Here is a 17,758-nt window from a genome sequence, read left to right on the forward strand (position 1 = left end):
CAGATCTCGATCAAATTTAAATGGGACCACATTAGAAGCACCAGCTTTCAATTTCAAAAGAGAATTAGCATAATTGGTTATACTATAGTAGTCCGCCGCTAAGAAAGGCAATTCTGACACCTGTCATCCTGGTACTAAATACGTCAATGTTTTTGTTTTTTAGCATATTCAGTATGGGAGTGACACGTGTCAGGATCGACTTCTCAGATTTCAATAAATTTTGGTGAGTTGGTAAAGTTTTGCTTATTCGGATCATGGTAAGCCCAATTTAACGCTATGTCCTACAAATTTTTCCATTGAGTTACACAAAATGTAAGGAAAGTTTGAGTTACACAAAATAAGCTCAAAATGACAAAAATGTCTGCAACAAAATAAAAATTGGCCCAAATTACGTAACATTGTTGATCTATGGTTTCTTCCTTGACGGACCGTATAGTTTTTTTACGATTTGTAATCTGTGGTTTATACTGACGTCTCTCTCGCGGTCGCGCGTGAGCTGCGCGGCGCGTGCGCGTGCGTCGCTGAGCTGCCGCTCGGTGTCGGCCGCGTGCGCCAGCGCCTCGCCCGCGCGCGACATCAGAGACAACTTCTCGTCCTGCGCCACTTGCAGCTGAAACACAAGTTTATAACAATGGGCTTTTGGAAGGACGTCACTTGGAAATACCAGTAGATGGTTGTAGAAATCAGTATACATACTGCTACAAAACTGCAGATTTTTTTTGATCATGGAAATACCGGTTTATCGTGTACACGCCCATACAAAGTCACGTCGATCTGACATGAGTTTCTATGGGCGTGTACACGAAAAATCAGGCGGTATTTCCATGTCGGTAATATCCGAGCCGGTAAATAGAGTCGCCAAGTATATAGGCGGGTTGCCTACTACGAAATTCGAAAATCGAAGTTCGTATCATACCGTCCTTCTCACTTTCGTATTTTTTTTTCATTTAATTTCAGCCCGGTGAAATAAATAGTAAATTTTTGAATTAGTATCTATAGAATTTGGATTTTAGTATACTTATTAATAGTCTACGGTTAAAGGTTATAGTAGATGTAGCGAAAAAGTTTTTACAAAGGCTAAGTAAAAATTCATCTAATGTCAATGTCATAAAGATTTTGACATGGTTTTTTTCTCAGTTTAAATATACTTACTTGTATCTGCAGTTCGTTGGCCGCGTCGTGTGCACTCTGCAGCTCGGCCTGCAGCGCCGCCTTTTCCTGTCGCAGCTGTTCCAGCTGAAACTCCAGCTCCGATATCGTGGACTTGGCGTTGTTACGGGACACCTGGAAATAAATAAAGATGACGTGTCAAAGTGAAGGTCCAAGCATTTTTATTCAATTTAGGCTATAACAAGCAAAGTTAATATTACGTCACAAATTAAGGATCTTTCACACCGTTTTACCGGGTATTTTTTTTTTTTAATTCTTGATTAACTTTTAATTAAAAGGTAGACCACTAGTTTTAGGCAAATTAACTTCATTTGACTTCTTGAATGTCCCCTTAAAGTTAAAGAAAGACCGAGATAACAAAGCGTAGAAAATATAAGGTTGGCAAAACATTGCTTGTGGTGGGACTGCACTGGGAGGACCAAGTGCAAGGTGCAGTAATTTCGAAAATTTTACAAGGCATAGTCAGCCAATTTGATTCCTAGGCCATCACAGAACCGTGTCGTAATGACATTTATTTACTTTTAAATTGATAAGCTTCCATGGTGGCCCAGGAATCAAATTGGTTGACCGTAGGTACACGTTTGGTGTATGGACTCACAAGTGCGTCATCGTGCAGTTTCCGCGCATCGCTGTGCGCACGGTCGAGCTGACGCATGGCGTGCGCAAGACGATCGTGCAATGCGTGCGCGCGCGCCGCGGCCGCCTCCGCCTCGCGCCGCGCCGCCGCCGCCGCCGCCTCCGCTTCCACGCATGAGTCCGCCGCGCCTGCACGCTCCGCTAGCTACAGCGGACATACCGTATTAAGAAACATTTAGTAAGTTTTAAAAGTGTTAAAACTGGGGCTGCAAAGAAGAATATTATCCCCTTCTCTTTCTGTCTGGCAGTCGGCTGATAAACTGTAGATAAGACTGGCATAGTACTGGACAAATTGGCGCGAAAATGAAGAGGTCTTTACTCAGCAGCCTATGCTGCCAGCCCATGTGGGATAATATGATCGATTGATTGAAGACGAATGTAATAAATATCATTTATAAAAATCATTTAAAAACATACGGGGAAACATTATAATCCTTCTGTACTCTACGATAGTTGGTAGATAGATATAAAAATCTTGAAAGATGTTTTTTAAACTATAAGTAACTTAAGTAGAAAGAAAACTGTCTGGAAGAAGTCGAAAGGTGACAGAGAAGTATGTAGTAATCCATATTCCACCCCTCTAATTGTATGACGTACGTAATGTAAAGGGCAAGGACATAAAGAACGTCGAAAAACCCAACAATCTCTCCCACCTTAGCTTTGGCCTGGTCTAGCAGCTCCCCCAGTGTGGTAAGCTGGTGCTGCCTAGCAGCAGCCAGCTCCCGCGAAGCCCCCGCTTCGTGCTCCCACTGCAGCCGCTCCGCCTCGCACCGCTCTAAAGTGCTCTCTAATGTTCTATAACAATATCATACAGTTACTAAATTAAACGGCTCATAAGTTAGGAACCGTTATTCCTAAGTCTCCGTCGTTTTTAAGTCGAAATTTCAATCTTTTCGGAAGTTTTTTTCATAGTTCAGTGCGTTCGCTACTTACAATCTGACTCAAACTGATCTGGCTGTCTTATAATCGTGAGTAGAACTGTTTAATTTAGTAATTTGATCAATTAAGTCTCACGAAAGCTTAAATAATATTAATATCATACAGTTTCATAAAATTTCCTCCGTACGCACCATAATTTGGTGGGTTTTGGGAAGTAGCTGTTAAAACTGGAGAAATTAGTTTTAGTATTTTATACAGGGCATACAATCAATATAATGCTTTCAGAGTAAAACGATATCTTATGAAGGTTACTAGCTTATCCTGCGGCTTTACGCCTGTGGAAGAGTATAAATTGGCTAGCTCTTATCTTGTAGGAATAATGAAATATCCCTTTTTAGTGCACCTCAATCAGTCACGCATTCATTTTTAGTGATAAACACTTACCGAACTCGTTCGGTGAGCGTGTCGGTTTCTTTGGTTTTTTCCTCCAACGAGGTTTTAGCTTGAGCTATATCTGCCTCTAACTGCTCCTGCTTACTAATCAAAAGCCTTCTCTCTTCTTGAGACACCTAAAAAGAGAAATTTAATTTGTAGTCTTATCAGTTTAGAGTCGTTATTTTTCTAATTATTGATTCCATACTTTTGTACTAGTTTACCTTGAGAACTGCCAATAGCTGTTGGTCTGTGTCCCCGGAGAGTAGCGTCTCTGGCTCCACTCCTTCACGGAGAAGCATTTCTTGAAGTGTGTCAACCTGGAAGTAAGTCATCCATCATCCCAGCCTATATACGTCCCACTGCTGGGCACAGGCCTCCTCTCAGAACAAGAGGGCTTGGGCCATAGTTCCCACGCGGGCCCAGTGCGGATTGGGAACTTGGGGCACCATTGAATCGCTTCGCAGGTTTGTGCAGGTTTCCTCACGATGTTTTCCTTCACTGCAAAGCTCGTGGTAAATTTCAAATGTCATTCCGCACATGAATTTCGTAAAACTCAGAGGTGCGAGCCGAGATTCGAACCCACGACCCCCTGCTTGAGAGGCGATAGGTCAAACCACTAGGCCACCACGGCGGAAGTAAGTATTGCAAAAATATTTAGAAATCATGCACTGGCGAACCGAAGCATTGTAAGTGTTTTAAGTTGGATTTTTAACCCTTACATGGCTTACGTAGCCGATCTTTGCAAAGAACGTCGTTTTTTTTATTCGACTGCATGGCAAACGAGCAAGTGGATCTCCTGATGGTAAGAGATCACCACCGCCCATAGACACCTGCAACACCAGGGGGATTGCAGATGCGTTGCAAACCTAGAGGCCTAAGATGGGATACCACAAGTGCCAGTAATTTCACCGGCTGTCTTACTCTCCACGCCAAAACACAACAGTGCAAGCACTGCTGCTTCACGGCAGCATTAGCGAGCAAGATGGTGGCAGCAATCCGGGCGGACCTTGCACAAGGTCCTACCACCTGCAAATACCTTGGTGCGGCTGTCTTCCAGCTTCTCAGTCTGCCGGCACAGCGACTCGAGCAGCACTTGTTTTTCGTCGGCGAGCCGCTCGTTGTCAGCGTGGGCGTCTGCGAGCTGCGTCTGAAGGTCAGCCAGCTCGGCCAACGTCGCCTGGAGCTCTTCACTTGTACTGGAAACGGAGATTTGAAAGGAGGATTGTAACATTTAAAGGACAACTAAATTATTGCTCCTTAAATTCAATCTATTTGTAAATCACCACATAATATGAATACCTAGTTTTATCAATCTAAAGAAAAACTAGACTCAGCTAGTATTAACTTTTTCATCACACTTGCTCGTAAACAGTGTCGTAACAGGCAGGCTACCTCGGTTGCAACCCCCCAAATAAAACCCTCGACCTTAATGTGCTTGTCATGAAACCCGTGGTCGGTAAATGAGTCATTGCGCGTATAAATTTGCTTGCCATGAAGCCCAAGGTCGGTAAATTAGTCCATGCCCGTACTGATGGCGCTGCGCGCGCTGCTGCAGGACCACATGCACACGCACGTTGCGGCGCATGCTGCGGGAGGGGGAGGGGAGGGTGGCGCTGCCAAGAGCGCAGCCTAAGGTATCGCCAATATTTGTAAGAATTATATTTTTTCTTTTAGAAATAAAATGTTTACTCGCAAATGTGATGAAAAACATTGTATGTCGCACGGGCGGTACTAGAATTACGAACATCGACTCATTAAAGCCGTCAGTCTTCGACTTCGGGCTTCTAATAGACTCTCGTTCGTAATTACTTATTTACCGCCCTTAAGACACAATGTACTATTATGGACTTATGTCGTAGAAGTGAGTATGAGTATTCCACGTCTAACAAACACGACCTGTCGTTTTGTTGCTTGTCGCATTTAAAGGGGCGCCAAAGGCATGACTCGCCCGAGGCGCCTAGATGGCTAGGCTAGGCACGGTTTTAGCTTGCCGTCCCCCTTCAAAACATCGCTTGAGAAAGAGACAGCGCGGTCAAAACGCACGGTTGGCTAGAGCGTACGTAGACTAAGGCCGGCCCTGATTTCAGCTGTCGATAGGCAGCGACCTGCTGTCTTGCTCACCTGTAATGGTGCTCTTCCATCTGCAGGATCCGGTCCTGCAGACAGGCGACCGACACCTCGCTAAGAGACGACGACGAGTGTTTGTCCCACTCTGGCGTTGACGCGTCGCCGCTGTCTCCCTCGCCCTGTCAATTATAATAATAATAATACTTTATTTAATTCATTAAGATAACATTGATCTCATTCTGACGGCCGAATGGCCAAGTGGTTAGAGAACCTGACTACGAAGCCTGAGGTCCTGGGTTCGATTCCCGACTGGGGCAGATATTTGTATGAATAATACGAATGTTTGTTCTGGTCTTGGATGTTTAATATGTATTTATCTATATAAGTATGTTTATCCGTTGCCTAGTAGGTATCCATAGTACATACAAGCTTTTGTGTCCCATAATATTTATTTATTTATTTATTCTTGTTAGTATAACTCTTCAAAATAATGTTAGTACTTAAAAAAGTTAGATTTAACACATAAAATAATTTAATTAAAAATGTATACAACTACACTATTTCCAACTGTCAAGTAAACGTAATCCTCCACGCTACAAGCAAATTATTCTGGGTAGGTGTAGCACACAAGAATTGAGATTATGCAAGCACTTTTTTATTCGTTCAAATATATCTTTATTTATTGTCAAATCGAGTTCATACACAATTTATTATCTAAAATCATCATTGGGTATCTAAAATTTGTGTAGCCTCGTGTACTAGGGGCCTAAAAAGACCATAATGTAATTTTTGCGAACCCTATTGGAATTTAATAAAATCCTACAATTCGAATTCAACTGCCAGGTCCAATGATTGATGACAGCGAAGCAAAGATATTGTTAGTAAGCTATAAACCCTTTCCACTTACATTATGCGCGAGCGCGATGCTAGCAGGCGCGGAGGAGTGCATACGTCGCGGCGCGGGCGCCAGCAGCAGTTGTCGTTTCTCGCTGTCTGACAGCGGCGAGTGCGCCACGCCGCGCAGCCGCGCGCGCAACGCACCGTTCTCATCCGCCAGACGCTCCAGTGCTGCCTCACGCTCTGACTCTACCAGCTGGAAAAGACAAGGAGTTGAGCCGAAATGCTGTCTCGTCGAAGGATATTTAATATTTACCTACATCATCATTTCGGGCCCATACACGTACACTGGGCAGTAGGAAAAAAAAATGTATTTAGAGACGATAAGTACGTTTTTGCAGATTTTAGATATTTACATAAAAAACGAAACTTTTATACTTGTAGTTACAACAAGTTGCTGCTAAATCAATTAAATTGTAAACGATTACATAAGCGATTATATAATTGAGTACTTGTTTCGCAGCTCTAACTACTCATTCCCAAAAGCTTCCAACTCATGGCACTACTGGTGTCAATATAACATTCTCATCATGATAATTCAGCAGCTGTGCCCGCTTTATGACAGTTGTTTCCAGCTCTTTACGCAACAGTTCCAAGTCCTGGGACCTGGTGCCACTGGTTTCAAGTATCTAACCTTAACACACACTCTAACCTTAAGTCGATCCAGCTCGGCTCGCAGCCGCTCCGCTTCGCTAGCTCGCTCCAACAGCTCATCAACCTTGGTCTGCAGCTGCGCTCGCTCCATAGCGCTAGCTTCTAGCTCCCTCCGCAGGGACTCCAGCTCTCGGGCACCAGATGCCAGTGATGCCTAAAAGGATTAAAGATAACTTCTTATATGATGATGATGGTGATGGATAGTGACATCTTCCATGCCAATTTCAACAACAGTGACTGTTTTTGCGCCCTAATTAGAAGCACTGATGACATGCTGTAATGTAGACAGTTTAAACAGCTTTTGCTGTGAAATTGCGAGCATCGCACGACACGTTAGTGTAGTTTTAATATTAGGCCTTCTGATTTTATTTAGTTAGTTTACGCCTTGCATCCAATTCTACTTTGCTGCCTTTTTCAAACGAATACATTTTAGCTATAGGAATTATTACAATAATAATAATAGCAAGTACTTTTGGCACCGCAGGATGGAGGCAAGGAATTATGGTAAAGAAAAGGCAATCTCATGGGCAATAACATTTCAGTTCAAAAGTTTATGCACGCATAGATATGCATATACTTTTAAAATGACCAATAAGTATTTATGACAAGAATGTTTATTACCTCCGACGGCAGCCTGGGTCTTAGCTCGACCTCCTGGAACCCTGGCATGTGATGTTCCGCGTTCAGCATGACGGGCAGGCTGACGCACTCCTGCGAGCCCCGCACCGACAGCTCCTCCGCACTCTCAAACTGCCCCTGCGCATCCTCGAACTCCCCCTCTTGATCCTCTAGAACTGCATTGTTATTCCCTAACTCCTTCTTCTTATGCGCTTTATGGAGCTTCTCTTTCGACCCGAAGATCTTCAAACTCTTATCACGGGTGGGGGCTACTTTGTGGTGCTTGGAGTCCAAGCTAGACACCGACGGAGCGCCTTTCAACGCCGGCTCCTGCTTGCCCTGGCTTGGTCCTCTACGGAATAATGATTTGAACTTCATCATCTTGACTGCTTTTTATATCATGTTCGTTATTTTCGTTTCGTTGGTCGAGTAAGTTTTTGTATTCGTAACGGTCACTGTATGATCGGCTGCGTGATTGGAATTAATTACGTTAGCGTTGTTAAGTTTATCTAAAAATAGATGACGAGTTATCAGCGTGTAAAGATAATATTTACGACATAATTATTCCACGTGGTTGAAGCGATAACGATTTAAAAACAAGAGTTGATCCCGTGACAAAGTTTTAAAATTAGTAGACGAGACGTGAGTTGTAGACGACCATAACGACCAAGAATTTTGAACAATCAACGAAGAAACCTTTGAAATAAAAATATACTAAACGATGTAAAGATAAAAGAGCGATACACAGGACAAAGCAATACACGGTAACCTATTGGTCGATCTAAGTACCGCTAGAAAGAACTACTGGAGAAGGATCTACGCGACTTTCACGCACAAAACTGGGAGGAGATCGCAGAGAACAGGGCGCGTTGACGCCAACACGTATCGGATACCAAGATCCACTTCGCACTAGCGGAGTAAGTAAGTAAAGATGTTATACGATGCATTGTCTGAGCAATGAACCCACAACTGTGTTAAAAAAGGAACTACGTATTAGCAAAAAAATAAAAGCCTGGAAGTAAGTAAAACGTAAAATCTAACTAAGGAAGTACATTACACATTACCATCGCTACAGATGTACTGATGTGCCAAAGGAAACTTTCCAGAAATTTCTGAAACTTCTGACAACTTTGTATGGGGATTGAAACTTTCCGTTTCTTACATTTAAATTTGCTATATTTCTTGTGAAAAATTCCAGAAATTTCCGAGAACTTTCCCAACTTTTTGGAAACTTTCTGCAACTCGCACATCTGTATACAGATACAGATGTAGTGAATAATGTTTTTCTGTCGTATTTTTGCGGAAAATTTCGTATTTATCTTGCTTTTCAACTAGCTTACTGAAGTTTACTGAAGATAAAGTAAAATAAATACGAACAAAATACGATGGAAAAATATTATTCACTAAATCTGTACAGTCTTCATTTTGAAGTAGGTATTCCGACAACAGACATTTGCTAAAACTTAATGACAAAGACAGGTGTCCTTATATAAAGCGTTCGAAAAATCCATGCGTAGAAAATTAATATAATCTTACTCGTGGTATATTATAACCGTGACGTGAGTTTGCTTGAGCCTATTACAGTTATCAATTTAATGTTATCTAATCAAGCCTTCAATAATTAGGAGTCTATTAACTGCTATGCTTAACTATAATATAGTAAATTGTTATGGAAGTATGTAATATCTTATACATACGCGGGATAACCAATATTGCACTCTAATTCGTTTAGATAAATACGCCAATGGAAGTATCTACTTATTATAAAATATCCATGCCCTTGAACTGCTATGAGGTGTTTAATCCAAAACCCACTCAACAACTGCTGTCTTTAACTGTAATCCATGCTTAACTGGATCAAGAAGGTAATATTTTCATTAATCTCCGAACTAAATAAGTACCAACATTAATTTAACTATGTTCTCCGCGTTAATCAATATTTTTAAACGACTTTCTAAAGAAGAGGGATCATTCTACTGTGAAGGGAGTGGTGTAGGTATTTGATCAAAAAGTAAATACATTATAGTAAGGAAGAAGATAAAGATTAAGGCTACGCATCCACCAGGGATGTGTGAGGAATGTATTTTTCATGAACCAATAGAAACGCTTCATTTACCTATCCTCGCTCCGCTCATCTGTTTCCACCAGGGATGTTACAGAGCTCCGGTTCTGTTTCCGTTAAGTCGGAACTTCCGTTTGGTAGTACACATCCATTTCGGTTCCCGTTCGGTTACTTTTGAAACGGAAGTTATATCGGATGTCAATGCTTAGCGCGGTCCCTCTGACACTTATACTATTTAATACGAGAGCGAAAGGGACGGTACGATACGAACTTCGAGTTTCGAGTTTCGTAGTAGCCCTGCAGGTTTAAACCAGCCACGCGCTCCACCTATCGCTCGCTCACGCTCACCTATCACTCAGGCTCCGGTTCTGGTTCCGGTTCCGATTCCGTTTCTGGTTCCGATAAACAAAACTGAAAACATCTAGTTCCGTTTTCGATTCCGATAAAACCACATCCGTTACATCCCTGGTTTCCACTATAGCAGTGCTGTGCGAGAATTGGTAAATAAAGCGTCTCCTTAGGTTCATGAAAAACTCATTCCCCGCACATCTCTAGTGGAAACAAAATCTTAGGCTACTTGAAAAAATTGAGTTGCGACATGCGCGATTAAGTGTCTCAAACTCTCAACATCTTAAGTATACGGCGGATTACTTCCCTAAGCTCCAATTAATTCCTTAACCTTAACTAAAGTCTACGCAGACAAAACAAATTGTTTCCACGATCCCTCATTTGTATGGATAACAGTGAAACTATTATTTAGCATTGTAATGCAATTCCAGCTGCAATAAATGCAGAGCCCATTTAAATTTCAATTACCCTTCCTGCGCGTCAATTTGGCCCGTATTCCCCTCGCCGGCGCTCCCCGGTCTCCCCTATGCTAATAGGGGCACGGCCGCACCTAGGGCTCTTTGCTTTGTTTTTTAGTTTTATAGCTTTGTTCATTTTGATTTACTTTCAACGAATAGATAGAACGCTCGTCATCAAACTTGTTTCGGACGTTTTGTTACTTTGTATAAGAGCCGGGTTTCAATTTTAGCGGCCGTTAGCGCTACATATTATTATATAATTTGATTTTGTTACGATAAGATAATTAAGTTATTTATTTCTCGTGTTCAGGTAAATTCGCTATTGTAGGTACCTGCTTAAAAACAAACCTATTTTTAACCCCCGACGCCAAAAGAGGGATGTTTTAAGTTTGACCGCTATGTGTGTCTGTGTGTGTCTTTCTGTGGCACCGTAGCCCTTAAACGGGTAGATCGATTTGATTTTTCATTTGAAAGCAGGTTTTCTAGCGATGGTTCCTAGACATGTTTCATCAAAATCGGTTGAGCCGTTTTTGAGATATTGAACTTTGAAGTGACAAAGTCGGGGGTTTTCCAACTATTTGTTGGTTAGGTTATGTATGAGGAACAGCAGTTGACTGTCTTCTGTGTGGGTTTATTTATTTATTTATTTACCATAAATTGTTTGTTTTTTCTCGCAGCTTGTCATGTTTTCGTATTCATCATCATCATCATTTGGAAATATAGCCACATCAATGATTCCGCCAATGTCGAGGTTGAGGAACACACTAATGGATACTAAAGGTTTGGTTTCCTAGGATTAGCGGTGCCGTCATGTAGCCGCCGTCATGAAACCGCGCATTTTGTTTACATGGACAACGTTTGGTGACGTCATTCACCGCTTTGTTGCGGCCGCTGTGCGACGGCGCCGCTAATCCTAGGAAACCCGGGCTTAACCACAGAATAAGTAATAGTGCAAGTAGCTTAACCGTTCTTCGGTAGCTTCGTTGTGCGAATTGTGCGATACTCGAATGAGAATCTAAAAGTTTGTGATTGATTTAATAACTAAATGAGTCAATCACAAGCAAGACCCTAACGCCATCTAGTGATAATTTTCCCCTGCCAAGAAACCCCTTATTGTAGAGTTACGGGTCACAACTGCCCTTAAATGGGTTACGAAAACGGTCGAGACCATAAAGTGATGTAAAATATGTATTTGCATACAATGATGTAAAAGGTACAGAAGGTGCGATCAGATACGAATGGGAACAATGATAGTGCAACACAATAGTAGCGTGGGTAGTTGATAGATAGATATAGTAGATTGTTGCACCAAGCAGAAAGTTATTTATTACTGTACTTACCGAATGCCGATTTGAAGCCCGAGAGCAATATAAAATACTTAATGCGTGGTGCATAATCTGCTTTTCTTTCAACTATTACAGGAATAGTAGACGAAAAAAAAAACGCTAAACAATTAATACTTAATAGGAAAGAAATAAGTTGTACCAAGGTGGTACCTTGTTTGGCACTTCTCACAGCGAAATTTTACTATAAAATATTAACTCTTCGCAATCTGTCAAAATAAATAAGATGAATATAATAATAAATTGGTGGAGCATGCAGTGAAAAATGAATGTCATGAAATTTGACATTGCGTACAAAAATACGAGTAAGTAGCCGTATATTAATTCGTGTTTGGTTGATCCGAAATTTGACAGATCTAGCTAGAAAGAAAAGCAGAAATAAAAATATTGCGGAACCTTGCGAATTATTTTTGAGAGTTGTAAACTTACCATCGAGTGCTAGTGACATTGCTTTCCTATTAATTGTTTAGCATGAGTTTTCGTCTACTAAATAGTTGATTAAAAAACGGAGCGCAATGAATCAAAAATACAAAACTATGAATGTAGTTAGAAATCAAGTAGAATTACTAACTTGGCAGAACATACAAATGGTTTTTTAAATTATTAAGGTATTAAAAATAAAAAAAGGTAAACTTGGGATTTATTTTATGGCATTTGAGGTACGGAACGCTAAAAAAATTTTAGATTAGGGTTATTCAAAGCGGATGTGTGTAGGTACAATAAATGGGTGTCTGTGTGCGTGACATAAGACAATAACCGCTAATTTGACATACTTTGGACCCTGTTTGTTGGAAATTCGAAGAGCGGAAGTTGGAACAATTATGGGGGATAGTTTTTTAACCCCCAACGCAAAAAGATGGGTGTTATAAATTTGAAGTCTGGCTGTGGCATAGTAGCTCTTAAACGGTAGGACTGATTTCGATGCGGTTTTTTACGTCAAGTGAAAGCGAATTTTAACTTTTCATGACGTGTTCAATCGTTCAAAGGGTAACTAGAAGAGATCCCTTTATGGGACAAGTTCGCCTTTTGTAAACTGGTTTCTCATTGTATACTGTTATTTTATGTTTTAAAAAGCTATGCAATACGATACAATACAAGTTCGCACACCCATAGTACATGAGCCCATAACATTTCGATATTCACAAGGCCGTTATTTATCGCTTTTATATTCAAATAAGCGCATTAGCAAGCCAGATAATGCGATAACTATAACATAATTCAAACATCCCACTAATACTAATATTATAAATGAGAAAGTTTGTACAAGTCTGTTTGTTTGTTACCTCTTCACGCCTAAAACTCTGAAACGATTTAAATGAATTTTGAGTCCCGGGGAGGGACATAGGATAGTTTTTATCCCGGAAAAATTGCATTGTTCTACGCGGACGGAGTCACGGGCAACAGTTATAGTAGAATATATTTTGACATACATAACTACAAATAAATAATCAACAAAGTAAAAAACCCATGATGCGCGAGTCCGACTCACACTTGGCCGGTTTTTATCTATCGTCTGACTCTTAAAAACTTAGTCGTAACGAATTAAAAAAACATTTAGGCGTCAAAACCGACCAATCACCGGTGTTGACAACGAAGAAGCGCATCCCCGATTGGTCACGTTCGCGGTTTGAAAAAGGAACAAACTGGGGGGTGAATGGCCAGCCGCGGCCGCGTGAGGTCGCCCGCTGCCGATATGGAAGCCGGTCCGCTCAGACTGCTCTATGTTGTCTATGGTAAAGACTCTTTACTAAAGAGGGTTATTCTTAAATGCTTTAAATCGATCTGTGAATTCTTAGCACATAGGGCCGTATACTAGATCTAGGGTTAAAATATTAAATCGTTAAATCTCGGTTATGAATGTAGGTAGGGCGCCTGTTGCTTAACTCGGAAAATCTCCATCTACAAGTACCTCCCTATGTTTTCTATACTGCTTACTATATTGTGTTGGTGTTCAATAAAAAGTGATTGTATTATTTTGGAACGTGCGATTCGACTCTCGATTCTAAACAAAACTACTGTCAGGTTTTAAGATATTCAATTAATTGTTTGTATACTCCTACAATCAATACACCATGCCCAAGGGAGGGTCAGCGTCAGCCCCTTTGACCGTAGCCATACTAGATACCTATTCTTTGGGTCAGAGGTTTACAACCGGTGTGCTGCGGCACACCAGTGTGCCGCGTATATTTTCAGGTGTGCCGCGATCGCCGCGAAGTATATGGGATTTGTACAAAAGGTGTCAACGAGACCCTATTAATAAGCCCCCGCTGTTCGTTATGTTATACATATTATGGGTATACTGTACGGAACCCTTTAGGTACTCTACGCGCCAGTCCGACTCACACTTGGCTATTTTTTACTGGTGTGCCGTGAAACTTTGATGAACAAAAAGTGTGCCGTTAAAACCAAAAGGTTGAAAACGCCTGCTTTAGGTAATACAGTAAAGTTGATCAATGACAGAACACGTCACGACCAACAAACATCTCAACTCAATGGTAGTAGGTTTAATGGAGTCGGTATATAAGGCAAGATAATTATAGTAATGTGCACCATATTAAGAAATGTAATAGCCATGAACTTAAAAGGTAAATAAAAGCTGAGGTAGACGACCTGTGGACGACCTAGAAAGGACTCCACGTTGCGTGTTTGTTGAAATTCTTTTACTCGTAGTTCATTGATGTACCTCCGCAAAGTAACGCCTGATTCAATAAATTATTGACTACGGTCAATCTCGTCTATGTAGTATGATTTAGAGCTAATTGCCACTAATAATTCGCAAATAGAGCTAACTAAATCCCAATTTTCCCAATATAACTCACTGATAGTAGACAGAAGATCTTTTCATATGGTGGAAAACTGTGGAAAACTGGTGGAAGATATAGCCAAGTACAGAGACGCACAGGGCACTCATTCACTTACATCCATTACATTCATTCTGTTCTAGACCTATGTAAGGCCGATTCATAACAAGTGGTTTTACAGTTAACAATATGTGGGGTTGCCTATCAATAAAAGTCGAGGTGAACATAAAGGGCAATAAGTACAGATATTGATTAAATAAATATGAGATCAAAATACCTACTTACTGGTTCTGATATAGTGCACAAATAACAGTTGTCATGCAATGTAATTGGTAGGTACTTGGAGAACATTTGGTGCTAAATAGTTTTGACTACACAGTTGCATTATTTATCGCCTTCATCATGATATCAGCCTAAGCAGGTCTACTGTTGGACATAGATATCCATCAAAGATGCCCGTGAAGTTGACCACCCCATTTTTTTGCCCGCTCCTGCCCCATCTAGATCGTTTGTTCATCGTTAGTTCATGTTTGTTCAGTTAGTTAAATCGTTAGGACCCGATGCGGAAACTATTTTTTTTAAATGGGGAGGCTATGTTCACGCTAGCCATCCCAAAAAAAAATTTCGTCTTTTTTATGTAAATTTGTAGGCCTACGTTACTTACGTTAGTTCACTAAAATTTTTCGTTAGTGCGTGCAGCCATCCCGGCTCGGGTCCTTACGATTTAATTGCCTGAACAAACGTGAACTAACGAAAACCAGTCGAAAAAAATCGTAAAAACTCGTATGGGGCAGGTTGGGTCATGGTAGCCACCCCACTTTGAAAAATCATAAAAAAAACCAGAAATGGGTCTTAATGAAAGTTTTTAGTGAACCAATGTGAACTAATGTAGGCCTACTATGTGTACAGTGTACATATTTACATAAGTAACAAAAGACGAAAAATTTTGTTTGTAAAAATAGTTCCCTTATTGGGTCCTAACGATTTAACTAACTGAACAAACATGAACTAACGATGAACAAACGATCTAGGTGGGGCAGCAGCGGGCAAAAAAAAATGGGTTGTCAACTTCACGAGCATCCCTCAAAGACCTCCAGGTGTTTCTGATGGAAGCGGCCGGGTGTACGGCACGGTAGACACCGTGCATTATTGTCCACTTCTAAATACTTACTTCCGTTATGATACTACAGATTCAGTAAGATTTTAACCAAATTTCAATATCAGCCTAATCAATAACAAAATCAAAATAAATAAGTGAAGATAACATAATTTGCGACACTATTATCGCATGTGACGTAGTGGCCTTGGTAGGATAATACACATGCAACGTTCAAATATACCATGATATAAACTTACTTATATGCAATGCAGTGCACGCGACAGACAAAAAGGAGAAAGGAAGCTTTTAACTTTGCTGGCGTATTTTTGAATAATATGTACCTAAACTAGTGTTAATACAAAACTTGACTGTACTTGCATTGTCGTCCAACTTCAGGGAAAGTTAAATAAATAGTTAAAAAGTTTGTAAATAAAAGTAACCAAGTAAGAAAAAAGGACAGCAAAATTAATTTAGTGTTTGGTAATGGGTACTGTAACCATTCTAAATGATTCATGATTAATTACATTAACGTTGGACATAATTTCTAAAAATATGACTATATAGTAGGTACTGTACTTTGACCAAAAACAGAACAGAATTAGCAGCGGTAAAAGTATTACCCTTTCCAAACAGTTTCAAAGCGGATGAAGACTACTGAGACAGACTCATGACAGACTGCATGAGAAATTCATAGTTTCGTGCAGAAAGCACCGTTGGATTGCAACGTCTAGTTGCGAGTACTTTCTCCTCTCCTCTAGCCGTAGCCGTACTAAAGAAACCAGTTGAAGCTTACTGCAGTTCTTGACCCGTAATTTCAATGGTCTAACATGGTCATTAAATAGAACTAGATATTGACTTTGAAATATGAACCTGTGATGGAAATAATTCAATTTGTTATGTATGATTCGGCTACGCTCTCTTAATTGTTTGTATATGAGTAGAGTTGCAAAGAAGTGAAATCTGACTGTGATATATTTAGCAAGCAGGCAATCGTTGCAATTATCTAACTGGCAACTTTCGTTAAGCAGGAATAGTCAGCCAAATAAATAAAGATGTAGAAAGCTCGTACTTTGATAACGGGAAGATTTTGCATGAAATGATTGACCGGCTTACTTTTTGTAACCCAATTGGGTTAAAAATTTATAGAATGAAAGGTAATAATGAGTGTTATACGGCTATTTAAAAAAGCTAGAAGATTATTCTGCTATTGTTGATACGTGGCCTAAATTTAGGTATTTCGGTTGTAAACAGTTAAGCACCTATTATTACAGTTTTAATAACTATTTTTACCATAATATAAAAAATGACTAAAATTATATTTGTAAGTTATTGGCGCTATGAGTAACAAAACAAGCTTCTCAATGTGACGCCGGGCGCCAATGACGTTCATTAAGCGTAACAGGTATGAATTGTTTCTTCGTAACAATACAAAACGTACCTAGTGCACTCATAAATAAAGTCTTGATGAGTTGAGCTGAATAACGTATAATTAATAAGGAAAAAACAGAGTACGTTGCTGCTATTAACAGTGTAGCGGGTAATTCTTTCAACGTGATGTGAAGGAGGGTGAGTAAGTATTTTTCAATCACTACAACATTAGGAAATTCTATTTTGAAAGCAGAAAAGAGGCACTGAGGATTCTATCTACGATGCAATTTCAGCAATGTTTGAACGGAATATTTAAACGCATAAAAAATAATAAATTGTTGCATTAACAAGGTATCTACTCGTAAATCGTCAACATTTCAGCCAATGTTCTCCAATATTTCCCATAGTAATTCAAAAAAGATTAAGTACATCATTTGAATGTTTTAGTGAGCTTGATCCTTCTCAAACATGGGCTTATTTTTTTAATCTGAATGAAACTTTAGAAATAACTTTTAATTTAAGACAAAGTCTTATTCATGCTTTAATGAGGTTGTTGTTGTTACGGTGTCAGTTCGTGATCAACTTTCAGTCACGATAGCTACATCCATTCGCCACGAATATGAACTAGAAAACTAATGATTCCTAATGCCTGAGCATGGGAATATAAACGTTAAGTTTGTTTGTCTGAGAATCTTCGTTTAGGCTTGGAAATATGTGGACATAGCATTATTTCATGACCACGGATATTCAATGTTACCGGCCATTAGTAATAACCTATAACCATGAGCAGAGCAACCCCATCTGTTTACCATATGCACATATGAGTCGCTCGTATTTACATATTATGCTACCGAATTAAACATGGACAAGTTACTGTTGATACAATTAAAGTTATGATATCATAAAATGAACGTGTAATAAGG

At 40.1% G+C, this 17,758-nt stretch overlaps 1 protein-coding gene across 23 annotated transcripts in view; it reads right to left on the reverse strand.

The window, feature by feature from the left end:
• Positions 1 to 17,758, reverse strand: part of spdi (sperm antigen with calponin homology and coiled-coil domains split discs) — a 94,674-nt gene that overhangs the window by 17,398 nt on the left and 59,518 nt on the right. For 9 of the 23 annotated variants that reach the window (XM_074091951.1, XM_074091953.1, XM_074091954.1 and 6 more), the window contains 11 exons: positions 7,360 to 7,708; positions 6,737 to 6,892; positions 6,095 to 6,280; positions 5,242 to 5,366; positions 4,157 to 4,316; positions 3,342 to 3,437; positions 3,130 to 3,254; positions 2,460 to 2,601; positions 1,769 to 1,951; positions 1,153 to 1,284; positions 473 to 610 (listed from right to left, as the gene is read on the reverse strand). In XM_074091951.1, coding sequence (XP_073948052.1) covers positions 473 to 610; positions 1,153 to 1,284; positions 1,769 to 1,951; positions 2,460 to 2,601; positions 3,130 to 3,254; positions 3,342 to 3,437; positions 4,157 to 4,316; positions 5,242 to 5,366; positions 6,095 to 6,280; positions 6,737 to 6,892; positions 7,360 to 7,708 — 1,792 coding nt within the window. Of the gene's footprint in view, positions 1 to 472; positions 611 to 1,152; positions 1,285 to 1,768; positions 1,952 to 2,459; positions 2,602 to 3,129; positions 3,255 to 3,341; positions 3,438 to 4,156; positions 4,317 to 5,241; positions 5,367 to 6,094; positions 6,281 to 6,736; positions 6,893 to 7,359; positions 7,866 to 17,758 lie in introns of all 23 variants that reach the window. The other 14 variants (XM_074091958.1, XM_074091963.1, XM_074091959.1 and 11 more) reach the window with 3 other exon arrangements.

This window comes from Choristoneura fumiferana, chromosome 9 (assembly GCF_025370935.1).
Source record: "Choristoneura fumiferana chromosome 9, NRCan_CFum_1, whole genome shotgun sequence".
In the NCBI taxonomy this organism is placed as follows: Eukaryota; Metazoa; Arthropoda; class Insecta; order Lepidoptera; family Tortricidae; genus Choristoneura; species Choristoneura fumiferana.